The sequence below is a fragment of the Eleutherodactylus coqui genome, chromosome 6 (genome assembly GCF_035609145.1).
Source record: "Eleutherodactylus coqui strain aEleCoq1 chromosome 6, aEleCoq1.hap1, whole genome shotgun sequence".
In the NCBI taxonomy this organism is placed as follows: Eukaryota; Metazoa; Chordata; class Amphibia; order Anura; family Eleutherodactylidae; genus Eleutherodactylus; species Eleutherodactylus coqui.
The window spans coordinates 189,404,989-189,419,127 of NC_089842.1; the positions used below are offsets into that span (position 1 = coordinate 189,404,989).

The 14,139-nt window shown below is 44.9% G+C and overlaps 1 protein-coding gene across 1 annotated transcript in view; it reads left to right on the forward strand.

Moving 5' to 3' along the window:
* SUSD6 (sushi domain containing 6) overlaps positions 1-13,920 on the forward strand; it is a 50,792-nt gene extending 36,872 nt beyond the window's left edge. The window contains exons 3-6 of the mRNA XM_066608496.1: positions 2,376-2,573; positions 2,657-2,795; positions 6,225-6,649; positions 9,801-13,920. Coding sequence (XP_066464593.1) covers positions 2,376-2,573; positions 2,657-2,795; positions 6,225-6,649; positions 9,801-9,826 — 788 coding nt within the window. The 3' untranslated portion in view covers positions 9,827-13,920. The remainder of the gene's footprint in view (positions 1-2,375; positions 2,574-2,656; positions 2,796-6,224; positions 6,650-9,800) is intronic.
* Positions 13,921-14,139: the final 219 nt, after the last annotated feature.

Genomic DNA, 14,139 nt, shown 5'->3' on the forward strand with positions numbered 1-14,139 from the left:
GCAGAGGCGCAGGAGGACGTGCACTACAACTGTGAGTGACTGAGTGGAGGGTGGAGGGGAGGCCGCCGTGGGCATGTCGCTATTGCCGCTCGGGGCCGCCGTGGGCATGTCGCTATTGCCGCTCGGGGCCGCCGTGGGCATGTCGCTATTGCCGCTCGGGGCCGCCGTGGGCATGTCGCTATTGCCGCTCGGGTATGTTTACATTTGGTGAAATGGGCAGGGCTGTTTCAAAATAGACAGCGTGCAGATTTACCTTCAATTAAAGCAATTCTCCACCCCTTAACTATTGATCTATCTTCAGGGTCTATCATTAGTGGTACTTGCAGGCACTGTTCCCATTGAATTCATTACCAACCCAGGCCACTGCAGTTTGTACAGAGCTGTTAACTTCCGACTCCATACACACACTGACAGCGGCTCAGTGGACCACTGCTGGTCAACTATTGATGACTTCTCCCGAGGATAGACCATTGGTAGCTCTGACCTGGATAGCTCCTTTTAAGATGCACGGATAAGTCAGTCATATGGAGCAGAATATTAGGATGGTTCTAGAACGATTGTTCCAAAGGTGTAGACTTTTATGGCATATCCTATATCCTTTTAAAGAGGTTGTATCAAAATCACAAGTTATAAGGGGTGCAGTGAGGATGACTGAGGAAAAGGGACCATCGTTCTGAATAGTGGCGGGGGAGGTCTCAGTGGCGAGACCCCCACTGATCAGCGAGTTATTCCCTATCCACAGGATAGTGGGTAACTTGTAATTCCGGTAAACCCTTTTTAGGCTACGTTCACAAGGGATGGATGCACTCTGGAATTTCCGGGATTCAATCCGCAGCTTTTTGCAATCCCAGGTAAATGAATGAGTTTTAGTGATTTGTCTACATGGAGAGGAAATATCCGCTGCATAATTGTACTTATGGAGCCGATTTTAATGTTGAGGACAAACTGTAGAAGTGTCTTTTTTCTGTAAACTTCTGTAGCAGAATTAAACAGAAATAATATGGAGCAACATGGTACCGTAGAGGAAATTCCGCATAAACTCAAAATCGCACTGGAAAAACGCCAAATTCTGCAGCGTGTCCTTGCTGTGTGAACACTGCCTTTTTATAATGCTTGCTCAGCGAGGCCACTTGTATAGCTCTGTCTCGTCGCCTGGACTCTGCGTGACACATGTATGTGATTGTGGCGGTGAAGCACATATTCTGTATTACTCGGTGTTTCTGGTGTGTACTCTCCTCACACTGGTCTCCGTACTTGGGCTCGTTCCCCTCCCTGCCCCCTCACAGGCTGTGTTCTCACCAGTGTGGTTTCTTGCTGTTATTGATGTTCTGCCTCAGCTGCTGGAACCACATAAATGTCGTCCTCAGAAGCGTCCTGTCTGTGCGGCCTCTGATGGAGATCAGCGTGTGCTCTCAGCTGTTGACGCCACGCGGACACATCACACTAAATATGGAGTCCCGAGGGAACACGCCATCTGCTCAGAGACATTAAATGTAGTCTTGCCTTGACTTGCCCATGGCTTTGCCGTGCACTCTTCATCTATCCACTCGACTTGATTAAATCAGAATAGTGGTGTCACTCTGCAAGCGCTAGGTTGTATCTTCAAGTACATTTACTTGACATTGCATGTCCCAAGGAAGGTCATTTGTTGGCCAGAGTCAAACCCTATCTCTTATACATATCTTAGTAACAGCTGTTGTACATCTTCAATACTATTCCTCCAGATTTCCCCTTACACATGGCGAGATAACTAGCGGTGGCTTATCCTTAAAGGGATTTCCCCACTTCTATCTGTTTTCAGCTCCGTACTTTGCGCAGTGGCTTATCTTGGTACTGCGGGCTGACTCCCATTCACTTCAATAGGATTCAGCCTTCAGTACCAACCCGAGCCACTGTGCAATGTACAGAGCTGTCGGGGAAAACGGCTAAAAGTAGGAGGACCGCTTTAAGAAGAAAAAAAATCAAGCAGGTCTCTGACATCTACCAAATGAATGTTTGGTCGAACATCTAATACACATTAGCTAGTCGGCCTTTCTAGGGGACGTTGGACTAGTGGGGAGGGTGTTCTCTGGTCTATTCACACTGTTCCAAGCACATAAGTTGAATGTGTCCATAGACCCTAACAGGTGTCAAGACTGTCCTTTTGACGGCCATATAGCCTTTTCTTGTGCTATATATGAATGTGCTACCTACCGGTTTCTAATCAAGCAGCATAAACGAATCCTCCAACTCATGTCTGATGCTTTGGAGCCATGCATTTATCCATTGTAGTGTGAGGAGTATTTCACATGGGAAAATCCTATGTATACGGATTGTGTCATGACGTGGGTGCTATGTGGTGCCAACTCTTACGTGTTGTATGTTCTTACATGCAGTGTGCCCTCCACCTCCGGAGCCAGAAAACGGTGGATTCATATGTCACTCTCCACACTGTGAAAAGCCCTTCATCTCGAATAGTGTTATAGAGTACTTCTGTGCAGAGGGTTACATGTTGAAAGGGGACTATAAATTCCTAACCTGCAAGAATGGCGCTTGGAGCCCACCTATGGGAGTAAGCTGCAGACTTAGCCAAGGTAGGTTGTCTGGACTGCTCGAGTCTTTCCTGTTTTTTAATATATTTTGAGGAGTATTTCTAATTCTTCACCTTGTATTTTAGAAACCAACAGAAATACCAGCTTCGGGGTCCCAACGCTATCCATTGTGGCCTCAACTGCTAGCTCAGTGGCCTTGATATTGCTCCTTATTGTCTTGTTCGTTCTACTTCAGCCCAAAATAAAGTCCTTTCACCACAGCAGGTAGGTACTTGTGTGCTCATTATATGCAAAGAGTAGGATTTGATTTGTTGGCAAACCTCAGCAGTAAAAGCTCATAAATTTGCCCCTCAGTGACTAATAGCTGTTTACACTGATTGCTGTGGTTTGGAGATAAACTGCCCTTAAAAGTGTAATTTGCCTTACAAATCTGATGAGAGGTACAGTATGTATCTGGAATGAGGGCTCAAGGGTGTGTTTCCAAGACATGAGTGCTTTCAACCTCCTTTAAGAAAGGCACTCCGAATTAGAAATGCAGAAGCAGTGTACCAGAAGGCGGTGGATATGAATTCTATCAGACTTCCCCCACTGCGGTAAGCCCATCCCATATCCAACTAGTAATGTCACGGTGAAACTACAGGACTGGTAAAACAAGGCTCTGTCCACTTTTTGCAACTAAAACTTTTTTTCATTTGTTTTTTGCTCTTCCAGTTCATTTCAAGGTAAAAAAAAATTAACGGGCCTTAATGGCTGTGTACACCTTTAAAAAAAAAAAAAAAAAAGAAAAGAGTGTAATCAATCTGTTTTGGGAAATTCAGACTTTTTGTAATTGCTTTTCATTTAAAAATTCTGATCTCTTTGCTAGCATTGTTTTCCAAGTCCCTGGAGACTGGAGGCCTGAAGCTTAGCAACTTGTGTCAGTCAGAGTAAACTGATGGGTTACTTCTCAGCTCCTCCCCCTAGCCGGCTCCCTTGTTAACCCCTTAATGACAAGGACGTAAATTTACATCCTGTGCATTTGGGGTTTATATGGAGAAGGGATTAGGAGCAGTTTCACTCTGTACAGCTGCCCTGCCGGCTGTTACAGCTGACACCTGCCTGCAACAGCTGTTAACCCTTTTAAATGCCGCTTTCAATTCTGACAGCAGCATTTAAATCCCCTGATTTAGAGTTCGGTGGTTTCAAACAGGCCCCCCTTGTAAGCTGCTGTTGGGTTGCCATGGCAGCCTGGAGCTTTCTGAAGTGTGGATTGATAGAATGCCTGTCAGATCACAGTATAATGTAATACTATAGTATTGCATTATACTGCATGAGCAATCAAAGGGTCTCAAGTTCAAGTCCCCCGTGTGGACTAAAATAAAGGGGGAAGAGGAACAAACTTTTAATAGAAAAAAAATGTAATAGAAAAGTTTAAGCGCACCCCTTTCCCATATTTCTGATAAAAACAAAACCATAAAAAAGAAAAACCTATCTTTAGTATCCCCGGATTCCTCGGCAGTGAGGGAGCTGAGTAAACAGTTCCAGAAGAGGCTGAAGAATGATTGCACCCAAACATCCATAGAGGGGGGACTGCCTGACTGCAATTGAGTGTCCCCTTGGATAACCTCACTGGAAAGAAGGGCAGGGACCTATGCTGAATAAACAGTAGGGGGTGCCAAATAAAGGTTGTAAGTGCAGTAAATAGGGATGTGTTCAATTTTTCTAAATGCTTTTAGTGGCGAATATTGTTATAAGGAGTATGTTTAGGGGCACTCTCATTTGTATTCTATAGAACTATATACTGTAGCACAAGTATGAATCAAGCCTAATATCACTAGCCAATTCAGTCAAGGAAAACACTTCATGGGAACATTAATTTTCATGGCATGTTCTGCCTACTTATGAAGTAGAGGGAACAAATTCTATACTCTGCATGTTTACTATTAAGCTGCCCCCCCCCCCCCCCCCAACTTTCTTTTTTAAGAGCCTTTATTAATACCAGTCCTCGTCCAAAACTCTTAAAGGGGTAGTATCAGGATTCACAGGATTGGTAATAAACGTTTAATTGGTGGGCTTTGCTTGCCTCCCTCACTGAGATCATTGCACCCCCAGTGAGGAAATTGGATATAGCGGCGCATGCGCGGTGCCACCCTATTCATTTTCAATGGTGTTGTCAATGATGGTTGGCCGCTTATACTCGGCTATTTCAGTCAGCCTCATTGAAATGGATGAGGCAACGCAGATCAAACCGGGGTCAGGATAAATTCGCATGGTCAAGTTTTTGTGTGTTCTATTCCGGTTCACTCAGACTAAGGGCTCCCACACACTTGCGTTTTTTGGTAACACGATTGTCAATGCTCGATCGAGCATTGTCCTTAGCGAGTATCTGCCCGCTCGGGAGAAAAGGTTCGGCTGCCGGCGCAGGTGACAGGTGAGTTGCGGCAGTCAGCAGGGGGAGAGAGGGAGAGGGAGATCTCCCCTCCGTTCCTCCCCGCAATCCCCCGCAGCTCCTTGCCCGCCGCCGGCAGCCGAATCTTTGCTCCCTAGCGGGCAGGTACTCGCTAAGGACAGTGCTCGATCGAGCAACTGCCCTTAGCGAGTATGCTCGCTCATCACTATTAAAAACGCAACGCGACGCAACTTGCGTTTTTGTTGCGTTGCGTTTTTAACATTAGAAAGTCCCATTGACAATCACGTTACAAAAAATGCAAACGCAAGTGTGTGGGAGCCCTTAGGCCTTATTTGGACAATCGTATGTGTTTTTTGCGCTTGGCCGATTTGTAGCTAAAAATCGCATGAATGAAGAATATCTGCTATCGAGTCACAAGCTTTAGCCAGTTTCTCAGCCATTTACATGAGTGGCGTAACGGCAAAAAAATACACTGCAGTAATCTTTTCACAGCACTGTACACAGCAAAGTTCTCCCTCCCTCCCCTTATTTTTTTATTTTTTCCCACCGCCCCAGCTTCCATAGAAGCAGATTTTTATTTTTATTTTTTTTTATTTTTAACGCATATACTTTTGAGCTGACAATCATTTTTGCAGTACAGTTTAATTTTTTTTAAAAAGTGTGTATTTCACAAATCCCTGTAAATGGCAATAGTAGTTAAAGGCCTAATGCAGCTGGCTGTATGTTATGCCCATGTGCGGTCTAGTTTACAGACAGCACATGGACCCATTATAGCCCATCAGGCTATTCACATGGGTGCATTTTGTTTTTACATGGAACAGTCTATATGTAAAAAAACACGTCCTGTCCTATTTTGGTTCAGATCGTGGATGAGAATAGGGCATGCATTGTCCCCTGTGTGAAGATGGGACAGCACATAGATGGGGGTCCGTGCAGTTTCTGATGCAAGTTGCACCCAAGAATCTCAGGTGAAACCAACTGGATGAGGTCTCGTCTCAATAGATCTGTCAGTGAGGCTGGACCAGTTTCCTCTGATCTCTCTTCTACATATTCTTAGCAGCTAATTTATGAACATTATAAAGCTGTTCTTTTATTGTGGTCATAAATTAGCTGATAAAATTCAGAAGAGAGCAAAAATGCTAAATGCATGCATTCAAGTGTGTTTGGAGGAGGGGGAAATTACACCTCCCACCCCTCCCCAAAAGCTTTTGTAGCCTTTTAAGCATACAACAAAATATTGGTTGATGCAGATTGATTACATACAAAATTTTTCTTCCTCTGAAACAATGTTTTCTCTCTTGCAGGCGTGATGCATGTGTGCCAGGGGAACCAGTATCTATCATGGTGGATGGTGTGCAAGTAGCCCTTCCCTCCTATGAAGAGGCGGTGTACGGCAGTGCAGGGAACTGCATCCCCTCTGCCAGCTCTCGTGTACAGATAGTATTATCTGAAGGACCTGGAGAGGATCAGGATATACAGCAGGAGGTGTCTCGCTCCGACACCAGGGGACAGTCTATGGGGAGTATTCATGGCACAGGCCAAACTACGGCAGATACTTCCCAATACCCAGCAGGCAGCACCCAACGCTCAGAGACTGTGCTGGTCCACCAGCCTACTTCACATTGGGCAGCCGGAGCAGAGAGCAGGACATTAGGCCGTGAAGGAGCAGAGTTAGAAAGCGGTGATGTGCAGAGTCTCCTGTCCCTGTCCTCTGAGGAATACACAGATGGTGAGTAGTTCCACCTCACAAACTTTAAGAAAATCGCTGTTCTTGTTTCCTGCGCTGTGTGGACTTAACAACCAGAACCTTGATTGCTACCATCATACAGTGCCACATGGAGCATGCCAATCAATGGGGCACAACAGCACTGTGTCAACCAGTCAGAAGTAGAGAACTCCTGCCATTACAAATCACTACGATTAGGGAATGGCTTAAGATGAATTATCTAGTACTTGCACTATAAATGTACCATATCATCACCCAGCCAGTCATTGGCTCCAGCGGGGTGATCCTGGATGCATCGGCCAAGAAGAGTCATGCCGATTCACGAGCTACCAAGCTAACCACACATCATTTCGTGATGGACAGCTTGTTGCATTATACAGGAAACCTTGTCTATCAAGAGAGGAGCAGCGTGGTTACTCAGCAGCTCATGGATCAGCGTGAGGCTTCTGCTAATTTGTGTACAGTACTGGATAACTTTGGGATCTAATTGTGGAGGTACATGGGCTTATTAAGAAAAGAGAGAGCATTAGATTGGCCAGTGAAGTCAGTTTTAGGGTTTTAGGGGTCATGTGGTAACAGGTTCTTTTTAAAAGGGTTGTTCCCTGTATAAGAAGATAACAGACAGACTTATACTCTACTCCCTACACTGCTTGGTCCTCTGTGTTTACCGGCTGCAGTAACCTGTGTAAGGAATGCAACAGGCAATCAATGACAGTTTAGTCATGGATCACTAAGCTCTGTCATTAGCTGCAGCCACCTGTAAGGTCCCGTAAATGGGCTGCTGCAGCCTGTAAACCTACAGGGGGAACATCTGGAGCAGCGGCGTAGTACACAGCCGGGAGAGGAGAGTCTGACTGTTTATTTTCTTGAACGAGACCCCTTGTTTTTAGGAGAGAAAAAAATGGACAACCCCTTTAATGTATATTGTGGTAGCAGTTGGAGCTCCTATTTTCTGATGGAGCTCTACATCCCCTTGCATAAACATATGGGGTTGTAAAAGCTGTCGTGCAGAGACGCAGCCGCAGCCCAGTGTCAAAGTGAATGCAGGGGATGGCTGTGCATGTCCACCACTGCTACATTCACTTCAGTGGGACCACCCCACTGCATTGACCATGGGACTCGGCTGCACTTGGGAGTTTCTGCATGATGGTTAAAATCTGACTTGAGAGAAACCCTTTGGGCTCCACGCAGCAACCACTGGGGGCAGCTCTCCACGTAAGGTATTGCATTTTGTAATAAAACAGGTCCTAAACAGACCAACTCTTGTCCTTTCATCCTAGAATTGTGCTGGGAGTTTCATGCTGTACCCCAGGGCTGCATTTACTATAAAGCTGTTTAGTAATTGGCTCAGGAAGTTGGAACTAAAAATCAACAGGAAGGACGTTCTGTACGTGGTAAGAGTATTCGGAAATCTTGTGGCAGCACTTCTAGCACATTAAGGCAGATTTACTAATTCTGTCTAATACTTCAAACGTAAGATGCATTTACACACAGGTGACCGCTCAAAATTCCTCAGAAACGGACAGTTTTGAGTGATTTATTTTGCATAGGTACTAATGGGCTAAACCAGCCCTTTAATACTTCATTTCATGTATTTAGAGAACAGCGGCTGGTCTGTTCTCTAAATACATCACTATTGTTCTCCAGCGGGACAGTGGCTGTTAACAGCTGTTAAAGAATGCTATCAGCGCTGCCCACGAAGAACACAGCGTGCGGTCCGTCTTATCTCATCGTTCTGAGAGACTAGGATTTCATGCGGTCATTAAGTCGGCGATGGACAAAAAAGTGCACAATGGGTGCACATTTGCACACTATTATCGTTCAAAAGATGGCGCTTAAGCGAATTTTGAGTGATAATCGTTGTGTGTAGAAGGGCCTTAAGTTTTAAAATGCACCAGATTCATCACGGCGATCGCTACATGAGTAATCTGGGGCATCTTTAGACTAACTGTATACCACCTATTAGATGGCTTAGTTGATGCCAGATTTTGTGCCCCGCGTTTGATTTAGGCCACACCCCTTTTCTGACACCTTAAAATGTGTATAAAACATCAGAAATGTGGTTTAAAGCATGCAAAACAGCTTTCTGCAGAAATTTGCATCAGAAAACTTGCATTTTCAGTAGTCTGCATCATTGTGTGTGAGGCTTCCAGTGCTGGCGGGCTGCATAGGGCTGTGCCTGTATCTCAAGGGGCACAGATGGCATTTTAGGAGATGAATTTGGAATGAGCTTCTTTTACAGTGTAGTCTTTGATGTGGATTTAGGTGTGAACAGGCCCTTATAGCTGTAGGATACCAAATGCAATGACCGTCCGCACCCCAGGTATGTTCATGTGCTATAGTGTGGGTCTTTGGCTGCGCAGAAGAAACCTAATGCACTGTGGAAGGAAGTAGCATTACATGACGATGAGCTTAAAGGGGTTGTCCCGCGAAAGCAAGTGGGGTTATACACTTCTGTATGGCCATATTAATGCACTTTGTAATATACATCGTGCATTAAATATGAGCCATACAGAAGTTATATACTCACCTTCCCTGTGCTGGCGTCCCCGTCTCCATGGTGCCGTCTAATTTCAGCGTCTAATCGCCCGATTAGACGCGCTTGCGCAGAAGGGTCTTCTCCCTTCTGGTCGGTCCGGGCACGAGCAGCGTTCTGGCTCCGCCCCCTTCTACGCGTCATCGCGTAGCTCCGCCCCGTCACGTGTGCCAATTCCAGCCAATCAGAGGCTGGAATCGGCAATGGACTGCACAGAGCCCACGGTGCACCATGGGAGAAGACCCGCGGTGCATCGTGGGCGAAGATCCCGGAGGCCATCTTGGAGGAAAAGAAGTTGCAGACTGGGGATTCGGGTAAGTAAAATTTTTTTTTTTAAATTTCAACACATCCCTTGGGTTTGTCCTGCGCTGAACGGGGGGCCTATGCAAAAAAAAAAAAAGTTCCGGCGCGGGACAACATGTGGACCTGCTGCACAGCCACAACACATGAATGTAAGCACCTGCGTTCTCATGTGGAGAGATATATATAAATACAGGATGTAAGAACATTCCTGAACGCTGCTGCCTTTTGTCTAATGGCGTTCTCTCTGACCTCCTTCTTCGCCTTCTCTAGTGTATTAGTTTGCTTTTAAATGTAAAATTTTTTTTTTCTCTCCAGATATCCCTCTGCTAAAAGAAGCTTGAATACCTCTGACGTCCAACTCCGCCTTGCAGGATCTCTACAATCTTCCTGCTCTGCGCTTTCTGTATGCACAGGGGCTCTGGAGCTGACAATTTGTGCCTCCCCCCCCCCCCACCTCACCATCTGAGCGCAGACCTTTTTGTTTCTCCCCTGCAGAGCGCTGGGAGCAGATAGTCTGGGCCTTGCTTGCAGAGGTGTACAATTATATTTCATATGTATGTATAATACTATAGGCTATATTACAGATATAGGAATACCCCTGTGATAGGGGCTGGATCGTACATTACCTGGCACTTATCCCTACAACATAGAATGCCTCTTGGCCTTCCCAGTGGTTTCAGCACTCGCACAGAATACCCTTGGCTTCTGTAAGCATACACTCCTATCTACAGCATATATACCGTATGGTCCCTAATAAAAAGGACCTTTTTGTCTCAGGCTGGCGCTAAACAAATCCATTAATGCAGTAGGCAACATTCAAAAATGTCCAGTGCAATATTCTTGTTCAGAGCGGCACGGATCCCTCTTCATCACTGAGGGGGTCCTATATGCCCAATGAGCCGATTGCATTTCGTACCATTCATTATATTTGATACTATATAGACCTACTTTGTTCACCTTGTCAGACTGTCTGGGTTTTTCGACACTGTGCCTCTACCCCAGCAACACCCATCAACTTGTGTACATTAGGGATTTCCTGTATGGTTGACCCAGAGGCGTAACTCTAAGCTCTGGGCCACATTGCAAATCCTGTAACAGGGCCCGTAACTTATATTTTATTCATAGTACTGGGCTCCCTATATGGAGAAGAGTCCTTATGAGCCTCTTAAGGCTCCTGGGCCCGGGTGCAAATGCATGCCCTATAGTTACACCCCTGGGTTGACCCTTTCTGCCATAAAGCTGTGCATTGCATAGTTTAATGTAGTTTTAAAGGGGAAGTACCTTGGAATATCTCACTTTTTTCATTTTTAAGGGAGCGCACCAATGACCTGTTTCACTGGTGCATCCAGATAATCTATTGACTAAAAACCAAGTTAGGTGTGCAATTTAAGCTCAACAAATATCTAATTTTGTCCAAAAACTACGATGCTCTGGATACAGATTCTGGAGCGGCTTCGTCTTACAGTATATTAATACACAAGGTGTGTTTTGGCTATATACTCTATAGTAGCATCATGTTTAGATTCCAATTGCTGCCTATATTTTTTTTCTATTGGTAAAGCCTCCCTCACACAGACGTTTTTGTACATCGTTTATCGCTGTACAACGCTCCTATTCATTTCAATGGGGCTGTTCACACAAGCGCTAAAACGCAGAGTCTTCAACACTGCACTTTGACTGCGATGCATGTTCTAGCGTCGCCCGTTGAAATGAATGTGTTCTCTGTAGTTCCATGCAGGCTGCAGGTCACTTGTCAAGCCAGGAAAGCCTCTATTGCTAGTGACTGGGATTGAAATATCCCAGCAAGAGATTGCTCTGATTGGCTGAGCTGGCTGAGTGACAGCCGGTTCAGCCAATCACAGCCAGTGCTGGATGCACCAATCACAGCATTGTGCCCTCAAAACACTGGCATAACGCCTGCCAGCGCTGCTGAAAAATGCTGCGTTTCTGCAAACTTCTGTGTGAGGAAGGCCTAAAAGTCTTTAAATGCCTGAAGTATACTTCTCCTTTTAAATAATAATAGGTGTTCTGACTAAGGAGTATAGCATATATTACAGATGAATATGGGTGGTCTATTAGACTCCCCATTTGCCTTGAAAGCTGAAGCCCTGGTGCATGAAATCAGTAACACAGCAGCCTAAGGAGGCCATGTGTTATACAGGAAAGGCCAAATTGGAAATGGGATGAGGTCAGGTAAGAAGTGACTGAACAGTAATGGAGGGTGTAATAGGATATTATGCAGGAAAACTTGTTCGGAAGGTTAATGCTTTAAGCACACAATGTCCCTGTCTTGTGTATGGAGGCAGCCAGAAGATTCATTGAGGTGAACTAGATGCTGTAGACTATAGGGACTGCTGAGGGTGCCCAGATCTGTAAAGGAGGGACCGAGAAGGGAGATTGGAGTCTTGCAGGAGTGTGTGTATCATTTACTACATAAGACTAATGTCCCATACACATGTATGCGGGCGGGCTTGTATGGGTGTGCCTATGTTAGCGTGTTCATGTGTGTTTTATGCTTTTGGGGCCTCTTCCTTTTTATTTTTTACCATTATTTCACAAATATAAAATTGACTGTTCAGAGACGATACTGTGTGGAATCCAGATACATTTGTGCTGCAGCGCCACTCTCTTTATTTAAGGCAAAAAATAAAAATTACGAAGTGAATTGGCAGCAAGAAATGCTTATTAAAAAGGCCTGTCATCTGCTTTGCTTCATAAAGATGCCTTCCGCTGTGGAGAAGTCAATGACTGCACAGCCTATTATTTCGCAGTACTAAAGTAAAGGACAGCACATTGGGATAGATTTGAATTATCCTAAAGCCTCTAATCTGCAGTGCTTATAGCTCTCTCAGGGGTCTTCAGAATACATGCCCCGAGGCTTTATGTACATGTGATGGTACAGCTCCGTATGCCATGTATCTATAGGACATGTGATCGGGACTTTTAGGTAGAAAAGCCTTTCCCATAAAGGGCAGCCGGTCTTTGGCACTACTAAATACAGAACATATACCATGAATGAAGCATGCAGTTCTAAAGCTCCGTATTATCAAAAATATGGCATCTGAAGGAAAATGTCAATTTTATTCTTTGTCAGATTAATACAGCATCAAACAGTAAAAAAAACTATCTGGAGGCATATGGGTGGTACATGAACTTCTCCATGCAAGTCATGGGTACGGCCGTGTGTGAGCCCTTAATGTCAGACAACTGCAACTAGTAAGTGGTGATGCTCCCACTCATGTGGCTGAGGCCGGAATCTGTCATAATAGAAAGAAACTGATGCCAAGAGCTGGATTAAATGCGCTTAAGGTCTCCTGCCCTGGGAAATATTTTATTGTGTTATCCACGGCGATAATCCGCCCGCAGGTAACGCATGAAACCCTTTCCATAGGATTATTATGGAAAGCACAGCCTGATTCACACGAGCAGAAATCCGCTGCGGTTTTCCACACTTATATTAAAAAATTGCGGCATGCCACGATTTTCCACGATGAACCTATCATAATGATGACTTTAGTTTTCTCTCACGGCGGAAATCCGCCGCGGTAAAACACAACACCTGTGGACAGGCGGCCTAAAACTGAGGTTTCCCAAAAATCCAATTTCATTTATGGTGCAAAATGTGCCGCACCTTTACAGCCATCATAATGCAACCTTAGATGTACCCTTGACTGCCAGTGACAACTGTGGCGCTCACATGTGTATTCGGGACCTGCTTGTGGCACGCCGCTAGATCCCATATTGCCTCTCATCTCAAAGTCCTTCTGCTGAATGAATGGGCAAGTGTAGAGTTGGCTGCCAGTAGATGACAAGCTGGTATTTCTTGCGCCGCATTCGCCCCTTTATCATTAGACCTATTTCCCACAATCAGATGTGCAATATACTTGGGATCAGGTTCTGCGACTTGCACAGTCATTCAAGAGACTTGTAAATAAACTTTTAGCAGACTCCTCTGCAACTGTAACCAAGGCTTTGCTTTAACTCGCGGAGTCTTCATATTTTCATTTTTGTTTTTTTTGTTGGGGTGGTGAACATTACCCTCATATCAGGTGATCTCAGTTTCTACCCACTATTTAGAGTGTTTAGAAATAAGGTTACAGCCCTGGACATCACATGGGAAGTGTTTGACAGATGACTATTGGAATGGTTGTCTGTCTTCTCTACCAAGTGTTACATGCAGCGGCGCAGTTACCCTGTGTCACATAGCATGGGGCGCTGCATGCGCCTGTACGGGGCTCGTTAACATCTCTGGTGCCAGAATGATACGTTATAAATAAGTCACAGCTTTATTCCCTCTGCTCTGACTGTCACCCTGGACATTGCTGTGGAGCTGAAGATAATATTTTAATATTTGTACAAAGTAATTTAATTTTAATTGTTCTATGTATATAACTGCATTTCTAAATAATAAAAAAAGTTTTCTTTTAAAATTAAACTTTGTAGAGTTTTTTTTTTCTATAAAATGAGATTTCTCATATTTAACCCATTAGTGACCACCCTATTGCCTTTTACATCCTGCTTTAGTGGGCTTTAATCCCCAGGGACGTAAAAGCATGCTTCCATTGGGGATTAAAGCCCTGCAGGCTGAGGACGCGACAGCTACCTCTGGGAACGGCCAGCATGGAGCAAAGAACCTGGAGCTGTCATCGGGGGG